Source organism: Schistocerca gregaria, chromosome 5, assembly GCF_023897955.1.
Source record: "Schistocerca gregaria isolate iqSchGreg1 chromosome 5, iqSchGreg1.2, whole genome shotgun sequence".
In the NCBI taxonomy this organism is placed as follows: Eukaryota; Metazoa; Arthropoda; class Insecta; order Orthoptera; family Acrididae; genus Schistocerca; species Schistocerca gregaria.
The window spans coordinates 489803600-489823000 of record NC_064924.1 but is presented as its reverse complement, the minus strand read 5'-3'; the positions used below and the strand labels follow the sequence as shown (position 1 = coordinate 489823000).

Here is a 19401-nt window from a genome sequence, read left to right as displayed (position 1 = left end):
GCCTCTGGATCATTTACATTATTTCTAATGGCATTACCACAATATATTTGCAAAAGATCTATTTCTGGGTAAGTTGCCCAGCCCAGCCCAGCCCAGTCCCTTGTTGTCACTCAGTTTTTGCCCACTTAGTTCAGTTTTCACATTGTTCCCTTCCTTTTTTAGACAAACCCTATACACTCCAATTTTACAACTTCTGCTCAATCACTATAGGGCTTTAACTCGTTAATTGCTGGTGTAAGTCATGACCACCGAAGTGGTGTAAATAACACACACCACATTCATACCCTGATCGTCTGGAAATTCACTGTGGACTGCCATACCTCCACTAGACGCAACACAGTTTTTGTCATATTTATTATTAGGCTCTTCATTACTGCAACATTGACAAAGTTTGTTAGAATCTCTGCAACAGTAACTGTACTGGTATCAAATGATGTGGCAGCAACAACACCATGATGAGAAGTGTGGCAATGTTTCTACCACAGTTCATCGACAGCTACTCAAATTTCGTGCTGTTCATCATGTGTTGACACAGCTTCTTGTGCAGCAATTCTCATACTCTTTCCAATTAACGTCTTTTAAGTTTCTTAAAATTGTATCATAGTAACTGGAAAACTTGGATGGTGGTGATGGCAAATCCAGCATTGCACACAATAATTCTGCTCTACGCTGTCCTTTCCCAATGCGTCTCGTACCATAAACCATTCTTAAATTTGTAATTTTAAACATTTTTATTGGCTGAGGTCCAGCCAAATTTGTATCATATTACTTGTGTCTTGTAGGTTCTGAAATTCTCATTGAATTAGATTCTTTGCAAACTTCACATATAATCACCAACTTGGTACAGAATCCAGCTCTTACCCTTTTATCCTCTACTATGTACAAAGAACATATAGCTGAACAATATTTGCAACTAGTAGTATTACCTAGTACTATTGCTTACAAAGACTGTCTATACTAACAATAACATTACCATACCGCTACTTACAGATTGGGCTTCCACAGTAGACCTGTTTAAATTTTCATTAAAACTAAAAAACTTCTTTCTTGACATGCTTCTTGGCTAGTTGCTGCATGTCCTTTTGCTCTCATGTACACATTAACTCGAAATTTTCATTTAGGAAACAAAGTATAAAGACAAAATATATCACACAGAACACACAGGCCACAACATGATTGCAAGTACAAGAAACTTCTGTTTACGAGTTAAACAGAACCACAGATGCCATATTGAAACATGTGAACATTGTGATCTGTATAACAGGTTATCGACACAACTGATATGTAAAACAATACTCCCCCCATGAATTTATCTTAAAAGTTTGTGCGATATGTCATTTAAAAAAAGAGGCATGGCAAATGCGTGTTAAAGGGATATTTGCATATTTGAATTAATTTTTGTCATTGCTAATTATACAGACACAATAAAGTGGACCTTGTGTAACATATAAAAGAACGGAGTATTTTTTATCAATGAAATTACAAAACACCCTTTTTCAACATGTATCCTGTCTGGTTCCCTTAAGGAATATGAATTTGCTTATTGTATGAAGTTGGGAGGGGGGGGCGGGAGAGTTGCATATGAAAGACTAGTGTGAAGAGCTTCATGAAACCAGAATTTGAACTGAAGCCTACAGTAATGGTCATGAATACACTGTCTGACAAAAAACGTGAAGAAAACGGAAGATATGGACAGTTGTTAATGTAACATTGTACAGGTATGTAAAAGATTAGTTTTGCATTTCTCTGTTACAGGTAGAACAGCCATCAGAGTGCATTAGTGTTGCACTTGTTTAGTGCTGTTACCAGACACGATAGAGTGTGGGTGTGAACAGCACCAGGTATTGAGTGATCACTGTGATGATCATGAGGATGTCCGTGTCATAGCACCTGACACTGTTGTGAAAGGGGCCTCATTGTGAGTCTCCATTTGTCAGGCTAGTCAAATTGCACAATATCCAGATTTGTGGAACATTTGGGGGTGACTGTAGAACATTGTTAGACTGGGTGGGAACATGAAGGCAAGCAAACCGATCACGATTTTGCTCACTCACGCCTGACCACCACAAGGGAGGATTGCCATACTGTGCACCAAGCACATCTTAACTGCATGACATGCCATCAGAGCAAAAGTAATGGATTCTCTGCAACACCCAGTTACATCCCCCACGGTTGGTGGGAGACTAGCAGCATCCGGACTCAGGAATTACCATCCCACACATAGGCTGCCATTAACACCACGACTCAAGCAGCTGTGTTTGGAGTGGTATCATGACTGGGAAGCATTGAATGCTGATGAATTGCTTTACATTGTGTTACGCAATGAATTGTGGTTCTGCAATACACCAGATGACCATCATCGGCGAGCACGGCAACAATGTAGGGAGAGGTCTTATTCTTGCAATGTTTTGGAGAGGCACTGCATGTTACTCCTGGCTTCATTGTGTGTAGACGTCAGGTGTGATTTCAGGTCATGGCTGGTTGTGACTGAAGGAAATTTGACAACACAATATTACATCGCAAACATGGGTTATCTCACATGTGACTAGTGTGGTGCCATTTCTCAATGGGCCAGTGCTCGTCCACGTGCGATACTTCTCTGTGTGACATTGAGGTACTGCCATAGCTAGCAATATTTCCAGATCTGTCCCTAATAGTACAAGTTCAGAACAGCTTGGACTTTAACTACATACCAATGCCAGCATTGAGAGTATCAAGGACCAGTTACAACCATTGTGAGCTAGCTTGCATCAGGACAGTGCTCTTTCCAACCAAATCAACACATGTTCCCAGGCTTTGGGGGGAGGGGAGGGGGTCAATATCTTATTGGTAAGTGGGCTCATACTACTAAGTTCTTTGTAAATTTGACTCGATTTTGTAATCATTTCCCTTTCATCCAGGAAGTTTCATTTCATTTCCTCTTCCCCTTCTGTGTGCTTCACTTTTTTGCCATCCGATTAATTTTTGTGCAGCTTTTTCCTGGTTAATGGAAATCATTGTATTTGCAGCTGAAGAAGAAGGTTTTAATAGTGTATTTCTAATGCCACAGACAATGCTGACAGCCATCTCGATGAGCGCCATAGCGACCAATGGCGTGGTGCCAGCGGGAGGCAGCTACTTCATGATCTCACGCTCGCTCGGTCCAGAGTTCGGCGGTGCGGTTGGCATGCTCTTCTACACGGGCACCACGCTTGCCGCTGCCATGTACATCGTCGGTGCAGTCGAGATTGTCCTCGTGAGTAATGGCCATTCTTACTTCTTTTACTTTAAGTTGAGACCATCCATCAATATGCAGAATACTACAGTAATTCATTATCATTTGAACCTTAAACTTCTCACGAGAGGTGCTGAGCTTCGAAATTGGCTCTTTGTAGCTGTTCAGAATGTACCTATGGAGAACTAGCATGGGCCCTGGGATAGATCTCCTTGGAGCAGTAGCTGTACTCCAAATACATTATCTTATCAAAAGTATCTGGATAACCCTATGTAATGCAGAATTGACCACTAGATGTCATGAGAGGTGGACTCACCATTATAAAAGAAGGAAGGGAGTATTGCGTTGTCAGTAGTAAAGCAGTAACAGAAGATTCGGTTTGTCAGGAGAGCTCAGTGACTTTCCCTTCTTAAGCTGCCCAAGTCAATGTTGAGTGTTGTGATTGTAAAGTGGAAAAGCGAAGGGAAAGACACAGCTAAACCAAGACCAAGCAGATGTCATGTAGTGACAGGACGGGTATCTGGCCACTCTATACAACTAAGATTCCCAAATCCAGATTAAAAAGCTAATCCCATGAAGATGTGGGATAAAGACCAGAAAAAAGAAGAAAGATTCATTTCAAAAAAAGAATATGAACAACACACAACCAAAAGTGGAGCAGATAAAGCATTTAATTAAAGGGAATCACACAGTTTCTAGTTGAGATTGGCAGTGTCATAAATGGCATAGTGCAGAACTCATTACCTGTACCTGAAGCAGACATAGTGTAAAACACCCCAATTAAAAACTGGCATGTTAAAGTATGCACATAATAATATTGAATGTATGGGCTACACTAGTAAAGTGCAATTTCTTTTGTGCTGTATAGTAACGCATGACAAACTACTGGTGAGTGTTGTTAAGGTCTGTGAAGAGCTATTTATGCAATAGATATGTGGGGATATCAGAAACGACATACAGTACGTGATTAGGGGATATCAGAAATGTGATCAAAAGTATCCAGACACCTGGCTGAAAATGAATTACAAGTTTGTGGCACTCTCCATCGGTAATGCTGGAATTCAATATAGTGTCGGCCCAACCTTAGACTTGATGACAGCTTCAACTCTTGCAAGCATATGTTCAATCAGAGACTGGAAGGCTTATTGGAGAATGGCAGCCCATTCTTCACGGAGTGCAGCGCTGAGGAGAGGTATCAATGTTGGTCGGTGAGACCTCACACAAAGTCTGTATTCTAAAACATCCCAAAGGTGTTCTACAGGATTCAGGTCGGGACTCTGTGCAGGCCAATCCATTACAGGGATGTTATTGTCGTGTAACCACTCCGCCACAGGCCGTGCAACATGAACAAGTGCTTGATCATGTTGAAAGATGCAATCACCATCTCCGAATTGCTCTTCAACAGTGAGAAGCAAGAAAGTGCTTAAAACATCAATGTAGGCCTGTGCTGTGATAGTGTCATGCAAAACAGGGGTTCTTGTTCCCTCCATGAAAAACATGACCACACCATTACACCACCGCCTCCGAATTTTACTATTGGCTCTAAACACAGCCAGCTGTTTATTCACATGAAATGTTGAGTGCTATTGACAAGGGATTTCAGATTGATTCCGTATTTCTGGATTTCCGGAAGGCTTTTGACACTGCACCACACAAGTGGCGTGTAGTGAAATTTCTGGCTTACAGAATATCATCTCAATTATGTGACAGGATTTGTGATTTCCTATCAGAGAGGTCACAATCATAATAATTGACGGAAAGTCATCGAGTAAAACAGAAATGATTTCTGACATTCCAAAGGTAGTGTTATAGGCACTTTGGTGTTACTTATCTACATAAACGATTTGGGAGACAATCTGAGCAGCCGTCTTAGGTTTTTTGCAGATGACGCTGTCATTTATCGACTAATAAAGTCAGCAGAAGATAAAAAAAATTGCAAAACGATTTAGAAAAGATATCTAAATGGTGCAAAAATTAGCAGTTGGGACTAAATAACGAAAAGTGTCATGTCATCCAGATGAGTGCTAAAAGGAATTCATTAACTTCGGTTACACTGTAAATCAGTCTAATCTAAAATCCGTAAATTCAACTAAATACCTAGGTATTACAACTGCGAACAACTTAAATTGGAAGGAACTCACAGAAAATGTTGTGGGGAAGGCTAACCAAAGACTGCGTTTTATTGACAGGACACTTAGAAAATGTAACAGATCTACCAAGGAGACTGCCTACACTACACTTCTCCGTCCTCTTTCAGAATACTGCTGCGTGTTGTGAGATTCTTACCAGATAGAACTGATGAGGACATTGAAAAAGTTCCAAGAAGAGCAGCACATTTTGTATTATCGTGATATATGGGAGAGAGTGCCACAGAAATGATACAGAATTTGGGCTGGACATCCTTAAAAGAAAGGCATTTTTTGTTGCAATGGAATCTTCTCATGAAATTCCAATCACCAAATGTCTCCTCTAAATGTGAAAATATTTTGTTGACATCGGCCTACATAGGGCGAAACAATCACTACTATAAAATAAGTGAAATCAGAGCTTGTACGGAAAGTTACAGATGGCTTATCTTTCCTCACGCCATATGAGACTGGAATAATAGAGAACTTTGAAGGTGGTTCGATGAAACGTCTGCCAGGCACTTACACGTGAGTTGCAGAGTACCCATGTAGATATAGACACACGCTGGCAGATGACATTCACCGGGCATTCGCCATACCCACACCCTGCCATCGGATCGCCACATTATGTACAGTGATTCATCACTCTACACAACGTTTTTCCACTGTTCAGTCATCCAGTGTTTAGCTCCTTACACCAAGCAAGGCGTCGTTTGGCATTTATGGGCGTGATGTGTAGCTTATGAGCAGCTGCTCGACCATGAAATCCAAGTTTTCTTACCTTCCACCCTTCTGTCATAGTACTTGCAGTGGATCCCGATGCAGTTTGGAATTCCTGCGTGATGGTCTGGATAGATGTGTGCCTATTACACATTGTGGCCCTCTTCAGCTGTCAGCGGTCTCCAGTCAACAGACACTTCTGTCCTTTAAGTGTCCCTTCACATTACCACTTCAATATCGCATCAGATACAGTGGGCCTAGGGATGTTTAAGAGTGTGGAAATTGATCACATAGTGTATATCGCTTGCCAGAGGGCAGAGGAATATCTGTGGGTGAGTCAAAGACAGCAGTGTGTTCTGAGGCATGATACGATTAGACACATTGATATACTGCACTTTGTGAATAAAGTGTATTCACTATCAACTGTCTTGACTTCATTATCGCGACATTACCCATCACCCAGTCGGGAAATACTGCCATAGTAGTGACCCCACATCAATTGCAAAATGTGTTGCACAAGGATTTATAAATATGTGATTGGACATTCACCCACTTCGCGTATACCTACACAGCCAGTCGGATACTATGACAACTTAGGAGCCTTCTTTCCTACTGCGCTGCAGTCTCAGGAAGGTTTGTTGTCATCAATATCAACTTGGCTGACCATAACCATGCCGCATCACAGCCATTACCTATCTCACACTCAGTTCCCAGGCTAAACTGCTACCATTTCGACCAGAACAACCTACTTTAAGGTTCACTACCATGGAGTGTGCCTTTTGTTCGTTAGCCATTGCTGATCATGACACCTGATTCATTACCTTGATTTGGCATCTGGCAGAAAACACCAACTTAATCAGTGACATCGTATTAGCACCAACCACTCACAACAAGTATGAGACAGCCAGATCTGCATTATTAAAATGTTTCTCATGAACAGCCTAGCAAAAGTTGAAACAAGCTACCCGTGAACAACAATTGACTGATAGAATGCCATCTCAGTTCATTCTGTGCTACTCTTGACATTAACCTCATGCCAGATGCTGCCCTTTGGCTGCTCTTTATCGTTGAACTCCTGCTACAACTGGCAGTTATGTTAGAGGAAGCTGAACCTCTGGAAAAATGAATAGCTCTGGTGGACAGAATGCTTACAGCATGACTGGACTACCTGAAAATCTGCAACACATATAATGCCACACCATGCAGCCATAACTATCGCCGGACACCCCACTGGATGACTCAAGCCAATCCTCCCCTCTCCCCACTCACAAGGAGCAACAAGCAGCCCACACACCTTGTCAGCAATTCCTGGCGACAAAGGCAAGGGTGCCGTAGATTTCTCTAGGTCACAGCTATGCTGTGGTACCATCGTCAGTTTGGTGCTACCACACATAACTGTCGCACACCATGTGCATTTCTGAACTCCAGAGACACGTGTCACATTTACCGTCAAGTCACTTGACAGTTATACGGATACGCACATCCCCTTGATCATACATCTGGGAGACTGGTCCTGAGAACTGACTTACTGCATCACTTCTATCTCTGGACGTACAACATGCTTTGCTCCTGCACCACGATATCTTCTGCCGCATCCCAAGGTTATTCACCCTGACACCCCCATACCTACATGACACAACAGCACCTCAGGGTCATCTCACACAGCCACTACTCTGCTATAAGTGAGCATGCATGCTTGGCTTCAGCCTGCTGATCGACTATGCTCCTCCACCCACTCATGCAGCACCTGTACATCTGATGACCCTGAATACCTACCGTAACACAGAGGTTAGTCCGGTACACTCTGATTCTATGTGCAGCACCTCACCGTCCTTTCTACTCATGCTCGCACAAAGGCGCAAGTTTCTGTGATACATATTGGCAAGGTGCATCGTATTCTGACTGCCGCCAGTGTGTCACAAGATGCGTCGATTAGTTGTGGGTAACTGACGTGCCGCTAAGACAGCGATTGATGAATTGCTATAGGCAGGCATAGTTCGCCCATCTGACAGCCTCTAGGTATCACCGATCAAATTAGTATGGATAAAAGACGCAACTCTGAGACTCTGTGGTGCCTAAAGAGTTCTCAACACCAGTAGGGAATATGACAGCCTGATATACAAGATTTCATGAACTCACGAACAGACGCAACTAAACTGATGGGAAAAAAATCACAACACCAAGCAGTAGTTTTGAACATAAACAAGAGTTGCTATATGTGTTTCTACATCTGGAAGATTTTCAAATTTCATGCCAGTTGCTATGCTGATGGGAAAAAAATCACAACACCAAGCAGTAGTTTTGAACATAAAAAGAGTTGCTAGATGTGTTTCTACATCTGAAATATTTTCAAGTTTCATGCCAGTTGCTATTTGTTTTATTTTTTATTTATTTTTTTTTATATCCTGGCGTTTTTACTATACAAAAGTAGCAATTACTGGAGTGGTCTTTGGGTTCTCACCAAATTATTCGTATACCAAACGAAGTTTATCGCGTGTTTCTTTTGTCTACATTCTCAAACTCTCCACACACTGCTTGCAGACTTTGTGAGGGACCCATGATTTATCTTGGTCGCCAATTTTTTGCTTTAAAATAAGCAAATTAGGCTTCCCTGACAAACTTACTGATGTTTGTCTGCTGACTGGGAATGGTAAAACGAATCAGAGCTGTTTAAGCACTTACGACATGAACTACCAGTGGCAGACATAAAGACACTTTTTCATATATATATATAAGAAGTAAATACTGCTAATCTTGTGTACATACAAATTCTTGCACTATGCGTCAGAAACCAGCTTCACTATATCAGAACGACAAGTACACCGGTTTACTACAGCGTCTCATGCGTAACTGACCACATTGGTATAGAAAATATGAATCTAAACTTGTCACGTGGCGTCACTATCCCCTCCAGTTGTCACTGGTTTAAGGTACGCTGACAGAGTGCAGCACTGCTTTCTGTAACAAACAAGTTACCTGTCAGATGCGTAATCGCATGCGCAACAACTGTAGAAACATAACTCGATGTGATAGAAAAAAACCAATTACAGTTTTGGAATCAGCATGTCCATTTACTTTTAAAACAGTGTAAGAATCAAAGTCAGCAGAAATTAAGTTACAAATTGTTCCCCAGTGTTTTTGAAGACACACATATATCACAAAAGCATACACTTAATGCTAGCAGTTTTCACAAAGACAAGGTGGAATATGGAAAGCAGTCCACAGAAGATCTGTAGGTCAAAGAAAAGACATTCCACCCTTTTTGTCTCAATGTTTGACTATTTGCATCCCAACATATGTAACCTTAATTTTAGCTGTGACATTTCCTTTACTTTTGAGAAATAACACAGCAAGATTTTTGGCATCAATAAAAATTAAGTATCAATCCACTGAAGATGTGAGATGATTTAATATATTTGCATTGATCAAATCTCTCCAAATAAAACAAATTACAATTTTCATGTAGTTACATTTATAAAAAGATTTCTAGAACAGCGTATACTTTCTTACTTAACCACGTCACCCTATTTGGTACCCATATTCTTGCAGCATGCATTTATCTCAACTGTGGACAGTATAAATTGAGAAGTTTGCTGCTCTATTGTTTCTGCCAATTGTCCACAGTTGATAGCATACACTTCATAGCAGTGTCCATCCAAATAACCTAGGTCAAAAGATGCTCCTTAGAGGTTATCTTGGACCATATTCCCATTTTTAGATTGTTAAAATGTGTCAAATCACCTGTGGAAAGTCTATAGGGAGAAATGGTACGGCATTCCAGGGCCAGCCTCCAACATCGTTTCTTATGTCTGACGGTAGTGTTGGTCACAAGTTAATTTTTGTGTCAACAAAGTGAAGTGGGAATCATGAAATGCTTCTTGATTTGTTGAAAGTGTTGAAAATGTCATTAGCATAGAGGTGCATGTGAAAACATCTGAAACCTTTGTGGTAAAATAAATGAAATTGCCCTGCCTAAACAGTGATAGCTGTAACTGCTCCCGTGAAGAATGTACAAGATAAATCCCCCCTAGCCTGAATAATTACAAAGTGTTACTGTAAATGTGAGCAGAATTGTGCTGTATTGCGCTTTGTAGAGTGTAATAGATATTTGTAAACTGGGACACTGTGCATGGCCATGAACAGTTCATATCAGTCTAGCATGTGACAAAGCAGTGTAAAGTAACAAAGGGTAAAAAATTACCTGAGCATGCTGAATCATAATTAGCTCAGAAAAGCCCCACTTTGCTTGGTCTCACTGTAAACTGACTACTTCAGATGTTGTCAGAATCATTAAAAGTTATTGAAAACAGGTTAATCACCAGTTATTGTACCCAATTTTGTATTGCTAAGGTATAAAAAAATCATTTATTGTTGTTGTTGTTGGTAGGAAATTAGAGTAATGTATATTTCTGTGACGCTTGTTATGATTTGCAGAAAACTACCACATAAAGAATGAATGTATCAGGTGTGAAAATGAAAACCTTCGACACTGCATAGGCTCCACGGCAGAGCCCATCATATACACAATAATGCAGGTGAATCTGCAGTATGCCAGCAGTTTTGTCCTTTATACAGTGTAGCTAAGCTGAATATGGTCCGAAAGTGTTCCTTTTTTTCATTTTGTGACAATGTAATCTTAGAAGCTAAGAGATCGTTATATATCAGAAAAGACACAGTAAAATGGAAAGTTGGCATGTGTTGCTGTAAAGAATAGTTATTATGTTCATTAACTTATTTTATGTCAGAAATATATATGGCCCAGGCTAGTTTTGTATTGATTGGCCTGTATTTAGTACATTCCTCAACCAATCCTCAAGTTATTTAGCACATTCCTCAGTACATTTTGTGTAAAGGTGCACTTTAAACAATAGCAACAGTCCTTTCATCCTTTTGTGCAAAAGAAAGTGTGTCCTTTTCATGCAAAAAGGACACAGTTCCATGAAAATATATTTGCTTCAATAACTCATGGACTTTGATTACTAATCAAAATCCTTTCCCCTTTATGAACTCTCATGTATAAAACAACCTTGTTTCATTACCTTCAGTGGTTGATGAAATACTTGAGGTCAATATCTTAAATGCCACAAGTTTATATTAATCACTGTGTACTGAAAATGGTACAAGCAAAAAGTTTCAAGGACACAGGTGCTTTAGGAATCAGAAAATGCAAAATGTTAATCTTGAACTTTGTTTTTCCATAGACATACATGGCTCCAAGTGCATCCATATTTGGCGACTTCACCAAAGATGCGAGTATCATGTACAACAACTTCAGGGTGTACGGCACTGGTCTGCTGATGATAATGGGCACCATCGTTTTCATCGGCGTAAAGTTTGTCAATAAGTTTGCCACCGTGGCACTTGCCTGTGTTCTACTCTCCATCCTCGCCGTATATGTTGGCATCTTTGTGAACTTTAATGGGAATGAACTGTTGCCGTAAGTACTGCTCACTTATTCTCCTGGTGCCTCAGAACTATTCTATTCCTAATCTTGTTGCCAGAGCTTTAATACTGTATAACATTTGCTTATTATGATGGTGGTATGAGAAGTTCTCGGAATCACCACAAGAGGTCAGTGCTAGTGCAACGAGTTGTTCACGTGATATTCATAGGACTGTTGCCTGTAAACGGATGCCATGTCAGTGCTCTTGGAAAAGAGCTGTGGTGGTGACATGGCTCTGTTGTCGTTCCTGCGTAGTGAAGGTGGAAAAAATCGAGATTTGAGCAGTGATCAAGTACTTTGTAAACAAAGATTTGAAGTCAAAGGACATTTACACTGATTTCCAGACTACATTGGGGGACTCTGCTCCTTCATATTCAACTGTTGCCAAGTTGACGAATGAATTTAAGTTTGGTCGGGAGAGCTTAGATGATGATCAGCACAGTGATCGACCAAGGTGTGTCACTACTCCAGAAATCATTGCAAAAGTGCATAAAATGATCATGGAGGATCGCCGACTGAAAGTGCGTGAAATTGCTCACGCTTGCCAGATGTCATTTGAAAGGGTATATCACATTTTAACTGTAGAATTAGAAATGAAATAATTATCTGCAAGATGGGTGCCGTGGCTCTTGATGCTGGACCAAAAATGCATGAGAATCGCATATCGGAACAATGTTTAGCGCATTTTAGGAGAAACAAACAAGATTTTTTGCGCCAGTTTGTGACAACAGATAAAACTTGGGTGCACTACTATGCCACAGAGACAATACAACAGTCAAAGCAGTGGAAACATGCTGATTCTCTGCCACCAAAGAAAGCAAAAATAATTTCTTCGGTGGGAAAGATCATAGCATCAGTGTTCTGGCATGTGAAGGGGATTCTGTTTGTAGATTATCTCCCCATTGGGCTAACAATTGCTGGAGAATACTATGCTAACCTCCTGGACAAATTACAACAAAATATGCTCGAAAAAAGGCCAGTTTTAGCCAGGAAGAAAATCATCTTCCATCAAGACAGTGGGCACCCGCACACATCTGCCATCGCCATGGAAAAATTACACGAACTAAGGTGTGAATTGTTGCCACACCTGCCTTATTCACATTATATGGCTCTGTCAGACTTCCATCTCTTCCCAAAACTGAAAATTTTTCTTGGTGGTCGAAAATTCATTCCAGACAAAGAATTGATACCCGGAGTTGACAACTATTGCTGAGTTCTGAAGGAAACTCATTTTCAGTATGAGATCAAGGCAGTGAAACTTCGTTGGATTAAGTGCATTAATCTACAAGGAGACTAAATTGAAAAATAAAAAAATTCAGCGATGTAATTATTTGCTATTTCATTCCGAGAACTTTTCAAACCACCCCCGTATGAGGAGTCATCTTACAAAATACAAGTTGAAAATCCAGGACAAACAGAGAATTGCTATGGTTTGGTGGTGATACAGTAAGCAAATGTAACTTAAAACATAAATTTCTGTTGCAGCATCTGTGGTAAACTTTTGCAGCTTTTGATTTCTTGTAAAATGTAATAGAACTGCTACAAAAATGTTTATTCTTCATTGCTGATGACACTATTCTAGTTATTGATAATTCACTGGACTAACTTGAGTTATCAATTAATAAGTTTGGACAAACTCGAGTTCTCAGTTAATAGGTTTCTTAGCAATATGTTACTCCACCTTCTGATAACACCCTATGCCTTTCTTAGCTCCATTTCTATGTAATATGAATCATATTACCACTACAAAATGTGTTCCTTACACAATCTTAATGCTGTATAAGGTGGCCATATTGCTGGCGCAAGTTAATTTGCCATGTACAATGTCATTCATGTCATGTACTGTTGAATTTGTGAACAGTTCATTTTTATGCTATTTTGATGACAAATAACTTGTGGGTGAGATGGGATGATTGCAGACAGTGGAATGATACCTGAGTATCTGTTCTGATCCTCTGCACATCTGCATAACTACAGAATCTCCACCATTCATCTATAACATCAAATTTCAAAACTTCTATTCTTTTCTTTGCTATACTGTTTATCATTCATGTTTTGCTTCTGTATAAATCTACAGGCCAGAAAAACACGTTCAGAAAAGATTCCTAACACAAAGTTACATTTTATGCTAAAAATTTCTCTTTTTCAGAAGTGCTTTTCTTGCTATTGCCAGTCTGCATGTTATATCCTCATTATTTCTACTGTCATCAGTTATTATGCTGTCAAATAGCAAAACTTGTCTCCTACCAGTACTTTTAATGATTTGCTTCATAATTTGGATTCCCTCAGCATCACCATTTTAGGTTAGTCTTTTCATGACACTTTGTCTACTGCACTCAGTTGACCTTCTAAAATCACCAACAAACATAAGTATGTGAATGTAGATCCCAACAAATAACAGTTTATAAGAGAAGCATGCCTGCACCATTCAAAATTAAAGTAATTTTCATCATAGAGTGGAGAAAGAGGACCGTTGTGAAGGAAATGTAGAATGATGTGGAAAATTAGCTGAATGTAATAGATCACAAATGGTTAATGTGAATTTTAACAACCTCCTTTGTTATGCACATTGGATGACCATTAATTGTAATAATTGTTCGTGGAGTTAAAATATTGTTGGCCGGGTCTAGTGGTACTTTTAAAGAAAAAATATTCATCCTTTTTTTTTTTTTTTTTTTTTTTTTTTTTTTTTTTTTTTTTTTAAAAAAAAGAATCTCCTTCAATTTATTGCTTAAATTTCATCTGTCTGGAGGTGAGGTTTTCTTGTAGGTCTGGAAACCCTATAGGTTGGCGTGTTTCTGGAAATAACATAGACGACAAACCAATTTGTATGCGATTTTCATTTTTAATAGTCCTAGATGCTTTGCTGCCGTCAGTTACAATGTTCACTTAGCAAAATACGATGTTCACTTAGCAAAATACATTCCATTGCATACAACTCCAGAAAACTTTACAATTCTCCTTACTTCCTTCCCGCCAGACAAAATACAACCCACTGCACCCAGTTAACATCGTTCCGGAGTACATCAGTAAAGATATAGCCATACTAAGAACATACTAAACATAGAACATTATTTTAAAAAAAATTACAAAAAATGAAATTTACTCAACAGCACAATAGGATAATTATGATAACATATATTCACAAAAACAAAAATGTATCTTTTTTGTAGTTCAGGAATTTTATGAATTTTTTTATTGTTATTTTTTATCGCAGGGTTTATTGTGTTAGCATGACATATACTGCTATAGAGTCAGAGTTTAAAACATTTCAATTAAGTTCAAAAAACGGATAAGATCTTAAATTTGAGACTATACATGGTCCAGACGGCTTATTGCATCATTTGTTACTTCCATCTAAGGGCATAGAACCGTTCAGATTTTCCAAAGTTAGCACTTCAGCGTTCAGTTCTGTAAAGCACTGATACCAATTCATTGTTTCATCTCATGAGTATCTATACGTTTATCATGATTGTATAGTGCTATATAAAAATATTAATTAAACTTGAAATCTTTTATCTCTTCTTTCAGCATGTGTGTACTTGGAAAACGGTTACTAAAGGATATTGATATACAGGATTGTAACAAGACTGTAAATGGCCCCCTGTACAATATTTTCTGTACAAATTCATCAACTGGCGAAGTTACTTGTGATCCTTACTTTGAAGAGAACAACGTAAGCAAAGTTCAAGGCATCAAGGGGCTAGCCAGTGGAGTCTTCCTTGGTGAGTTTCATTTTATTTAATAACATAAATGTTACTGTGTCTCATGTACAAGATAGATTTTCATTTCTTGTAAACAGAGAAAAGTTTGGGAGAATGTGGATACTGTAATGATTTCAGTTGTGCCAGAGACAAGTGAGCTGTATTTTATATAGATGAGTGATGAATGGATAAAGAACGTTTTTCTAGATTTCTGCCTTGAGCATAGCTATACCATGAAAGGTGAAAATTTCTGCTGCAAAAAATATCAACCAATATACTGTCACTTTTTCTTGTGGCTCATATCATTACTTTGTGCGATCGTCTGTCTTTTCATACTTTCTTATATTTTCATTTCTACATTAATAGTCTATATTATTTATCAGTTTTGCCATCTTCATCTTTCTTCACATGTAAATGAACTTCACCTTTTGTTCTGGACATTGCATTGCATTTCTTGCATTAATTCTGTAGATTTTCCATGTCTTCTCATTCTCTGATGACTTGTTGTATCCCCAGTAATGTACATGGCCATTAAAATTTATGTAATTGATAATGAAGGATGTGACATAATCTGTATTTTACTTTAATGTTACATTCTCAATTCAGAACTTTAATGTAGAGCTATCTTCATTGGAGACATTGAGCAATTGAAAGAAATGACTTAAAAAGTTGAGTTTCATAGCTTGGCTATCAAAAATAAATTATGAAAGAGAAGATGCTGATAATTGTTGCAAGTCTTCTTCTTCACCAACAGATTTGATTAAGCACAACATATTAACTACTAAATCAGAGAAATTAATAGTTCCTGGCTCTTCTAGATACGCACAAAACTTCTGGACGTAGATACCTTGTGGTATTCCGAATGCTTGTTGAATGACTCACATGTCCATGCTAGAGAAAACTATTTACAGATTTGACTGGGATATGAACTACACTCTTGATTCACTGAAAATAGAACAGTCAGTTGAACGGTGTGTGAAGATTGGCACATTTTGGGCAGGAAGTAAAATCCCTGCACTAGATAAATGTTGTCAGTAGGAAACAATTAAGTCCAAATTGCAGTTTAAGAGAGAGCCACGTAGCACAGGGTCATCATTAGTAAATACACCCGAGAGAATGGTAATCTAGTTGGACAAGTGGGATAGTGACAGTCCTTGCAGCCCTGAAATCCGCAGCATGTGACAAGCATAACTACACAGATTGATCCATCAACATGTTCAGTGGGATTAGAAGAATAACAGCAAAGTATTTACTGTAAACAGTAAACAGAAGAAAAGAGTTAGGCTGTGACCTTAATTTCTTTATTTCAAAATATTTCATAACACACGTGACAGTGTTGTATTTCAATAAAAGATAGACCAGTTGGTGTACCTGTAAAGAAAAATATATGAAATTTTTGCAGGACCAAACTATGGAAGTGTGACTTGAAAAATAATGAAGAGGTACATCCTGCGCAAATTAAAAAGCTTTAAAAAAACTGCTTTAGGTATTAATCTAAACGCTGTTTGGACAACCAGAATGAGGTCACATTGTTACAAGCAGCTACAACCTATTGGTTATGGTGTCACTTACATCCTACACTCAGCAGATACTAAACGGCATGTAATCCATATGCATAAGGAAAACTGAGGAAATAAACATAGTAAAGAAACAGATGGATAGAGAAAAACAAATGATAGTGTTGCAACTTGAGCATGCAACACAGTGAGGGTTTTTAGTACAATTGTATTAGACTGTGGCATGTATGCCAGTCACCATAACATACACTAAACACAAAAAGATAACGCCAATGTACACAAGCAGTAATAACATGATAACTGAACTTGGACATAGTGTGACAGGGTTTAAGTAGGCACTCACCTGTGGCAGAAGTTCACAGCATTGTGCATCTGTAGTGCACTTTCAAGTGTGCACACATTACTTCATTTCTCTTTGCTTGGGGAACAGCCCAGATTTGTGAGATTTCCATGGTACCTTCCACCGTGAAGCTCAGACTGAGATGACATGCTGATATTGGGGTGTTTGGTTGGAGGTACTTGGGGCGTGGGCAGTGTCCCAATCTGCCGTCTCTTGGCAATCCATGTGCTAGGATGGGTGATGTCAGCCCAAGCTGCACCTCTTCATCAGTTCAGGGTCTGGTGGTGGTGGTCTCCCCACAGTGGCAGCTAAGGCATAGGAAACGGCTGTGACTTGGACGGTGGCTGCATTGGTACTGGTAGCAATATTGGAGAAGCCAGACAGGTTCACCCACTGGTGACTGGGGGTCTCTCATATGTCGTGGCAGGGACCCATCTGCATCAGTTGATATGTTGAGCGACTCAGACTGGCGTGGGGATGTTAGTGTCCCAGCCAGGATTGCCAGTCATCCATGTGCAACTGGTCACAGTGACGTGCACAGAGAGCCTCCTCCATACAAACAGGGTGACGACTGCATGGGTTGGCGTCCCTGACAGGGCCACAGGAGATGCAAGAGTGTCTGATGTTGATGCCCTTAGAATCATTTGGCGGGGCTGTTATGCCAAGTGATGTGAACTGATAGAAAGACAGAAATTGATCCAAGACAATGTTAGATGGGCACCGAGTCACACAATTTTTCATTTGCGTTTTGAATGCTCTAAGTAGCCTTTCAGCCTCACTGTTGTTACGTGGATGGAAGCGTGGGGCAAAAATGTGGCAAATCCCGTGGACATTGCAGAAGTTGGTAAACTCCTGGGACACAAATTGAGGGCCATTATCAGAGACAAACATTGCCAGAAGTCCTTCGATGGAAAAAAAAAATTTATCGGGTGCAATGGTGGCAGGGGCCAAAGTTGACAAGCAATGAATGACGTATGGGAACAGAGAGAGTGCATCAATTATTATTATGCATTAATGAAAGAGCTGGTGAAATCGATGTGGAGATGGTCCCAGGACTGTGAAGGTTGCGGACAAAGGGACAACATTGCTGCTGCGATGTGCATTGAAGACAAGCTGAACTAAATGAGCAATGTTGCAGCCCAAACCAGGCTAAAAAAACATGACAACGGGCTAAAGCCTGCTCCCAGGGTGATCAGCATGCAGCAGTTGCAGTATCTCCGAACAGGGAGCCAAGGGAACCACTATCCTAGGAGCTGAATAGTCCATATCAAGTAGTAGAACACCATCAGTGACAGAGAAATGATGCCAAAATACATAGTAGTCACAGAGGGGGTTGTATGCTGATGATGACGGCGCCTCAGGTCAGCCACATTGCATGCAGTATATCACTTTCTGTAAAATTGGATCGATAAACCAGCCTGCGGAACCCGAGTGCTAGGGATTGGAAACCCATCGACAGTTTGCTGAGTGCATTCATCAGTGAGGAAACAGAGTAACTCCTCCCAATAAAAAACTGGCTCTAGACCAGCTGGAAGATGGGAGAGCACATCAGCATTTGCACGTTTAACCATGGGCAAAAGTGAATCTCATAGTTGTACTGAGAGAGGAGCAGTGCCCAATGTTGAAGGCAATGAACTGCTTTGTCTGGCCTGATGCTGGGGGTTAAACAGTGAAACTAATGGCATATGATCCGTGATGAGATGGGATTTTACACCATACAGTAAAACATGAAACTTCTTTAATATATAAAAAATTGCAAGCGTTTCTTTCTGTGTTTGTGAATATCTAGTCTGAGCTGAATTAAGTATCTTCAATGCATATGCAGTAGGCTGCCCAGAACCATCAGAATATTTATGAGCTAACACTGTCCCCAGCCCATGCTGGGACACATCTGTCGCTAAAACTAAATGTTGACCCAGTGGTAGGTTACGAGGCAAGATGCAGATTGTAACATAGACTGCAGTTTGGAAAACAAAGTTTGACATTACTGCAACCAGTGGAAAGGTGTCCTCTTATGCAGCAAGGTATATAACATTTGTGCAGCCAACACCACTCCCGGCAACAACTGATGATAATAAGCAATCTTATCTTGGGGGGAAAAAAAGGAAAAAAAAAGCACCTGAAGTTCCTTGACCGACATAGGATGTGGAAGAGCCAAAATGGCAGAGGCATTCTGACAAAGGAGTTTGAAACCAGCCTAGAGTGCTCAAACCCAAGATAAACAATAGGAGGCTGAAAGACAATAGGAGGCTGAAAGAAGTGGCATTTTTCCAAATGGTATTTTAACCCAGCAGTCTGTAACACCAAAAAGAGTGTATGTAAGTTGTTGAAGTGTTC

The 19401-nt window shown here is 39.8% G+C and overlaps 1 protein-coding gene across 4 annotated transcripts in view; it reads left to right on the top strand.

The window, feature by feature from the left end:
- LOC126272718 (solute carrier family 12 member 6) overlaps positions 1–19401 on the top strand; it is a 1173553-nt gene that overhangs the window by 1019325 nt on the left and 134827 nt on the right. For all 4 annotated transcript variants that reach the window (XM_049975756.1, XM_049975759.1, XM_049975758.1 and 1 more), the window contains exons 4-6: positions 3050–3235; positions 11262–11497; positions 15035–15228. In XM_049975756.1, the coding sequence (XP_049831713.1) occupies positions 3050–3235; positions 11262–11497; positions 15035–15228 (616 nt within the window). The remainder of the gene's footprint in view (positions 1–3049; positions 3236–11261; positions 11498–15034; positions 15229–19401) is intronic.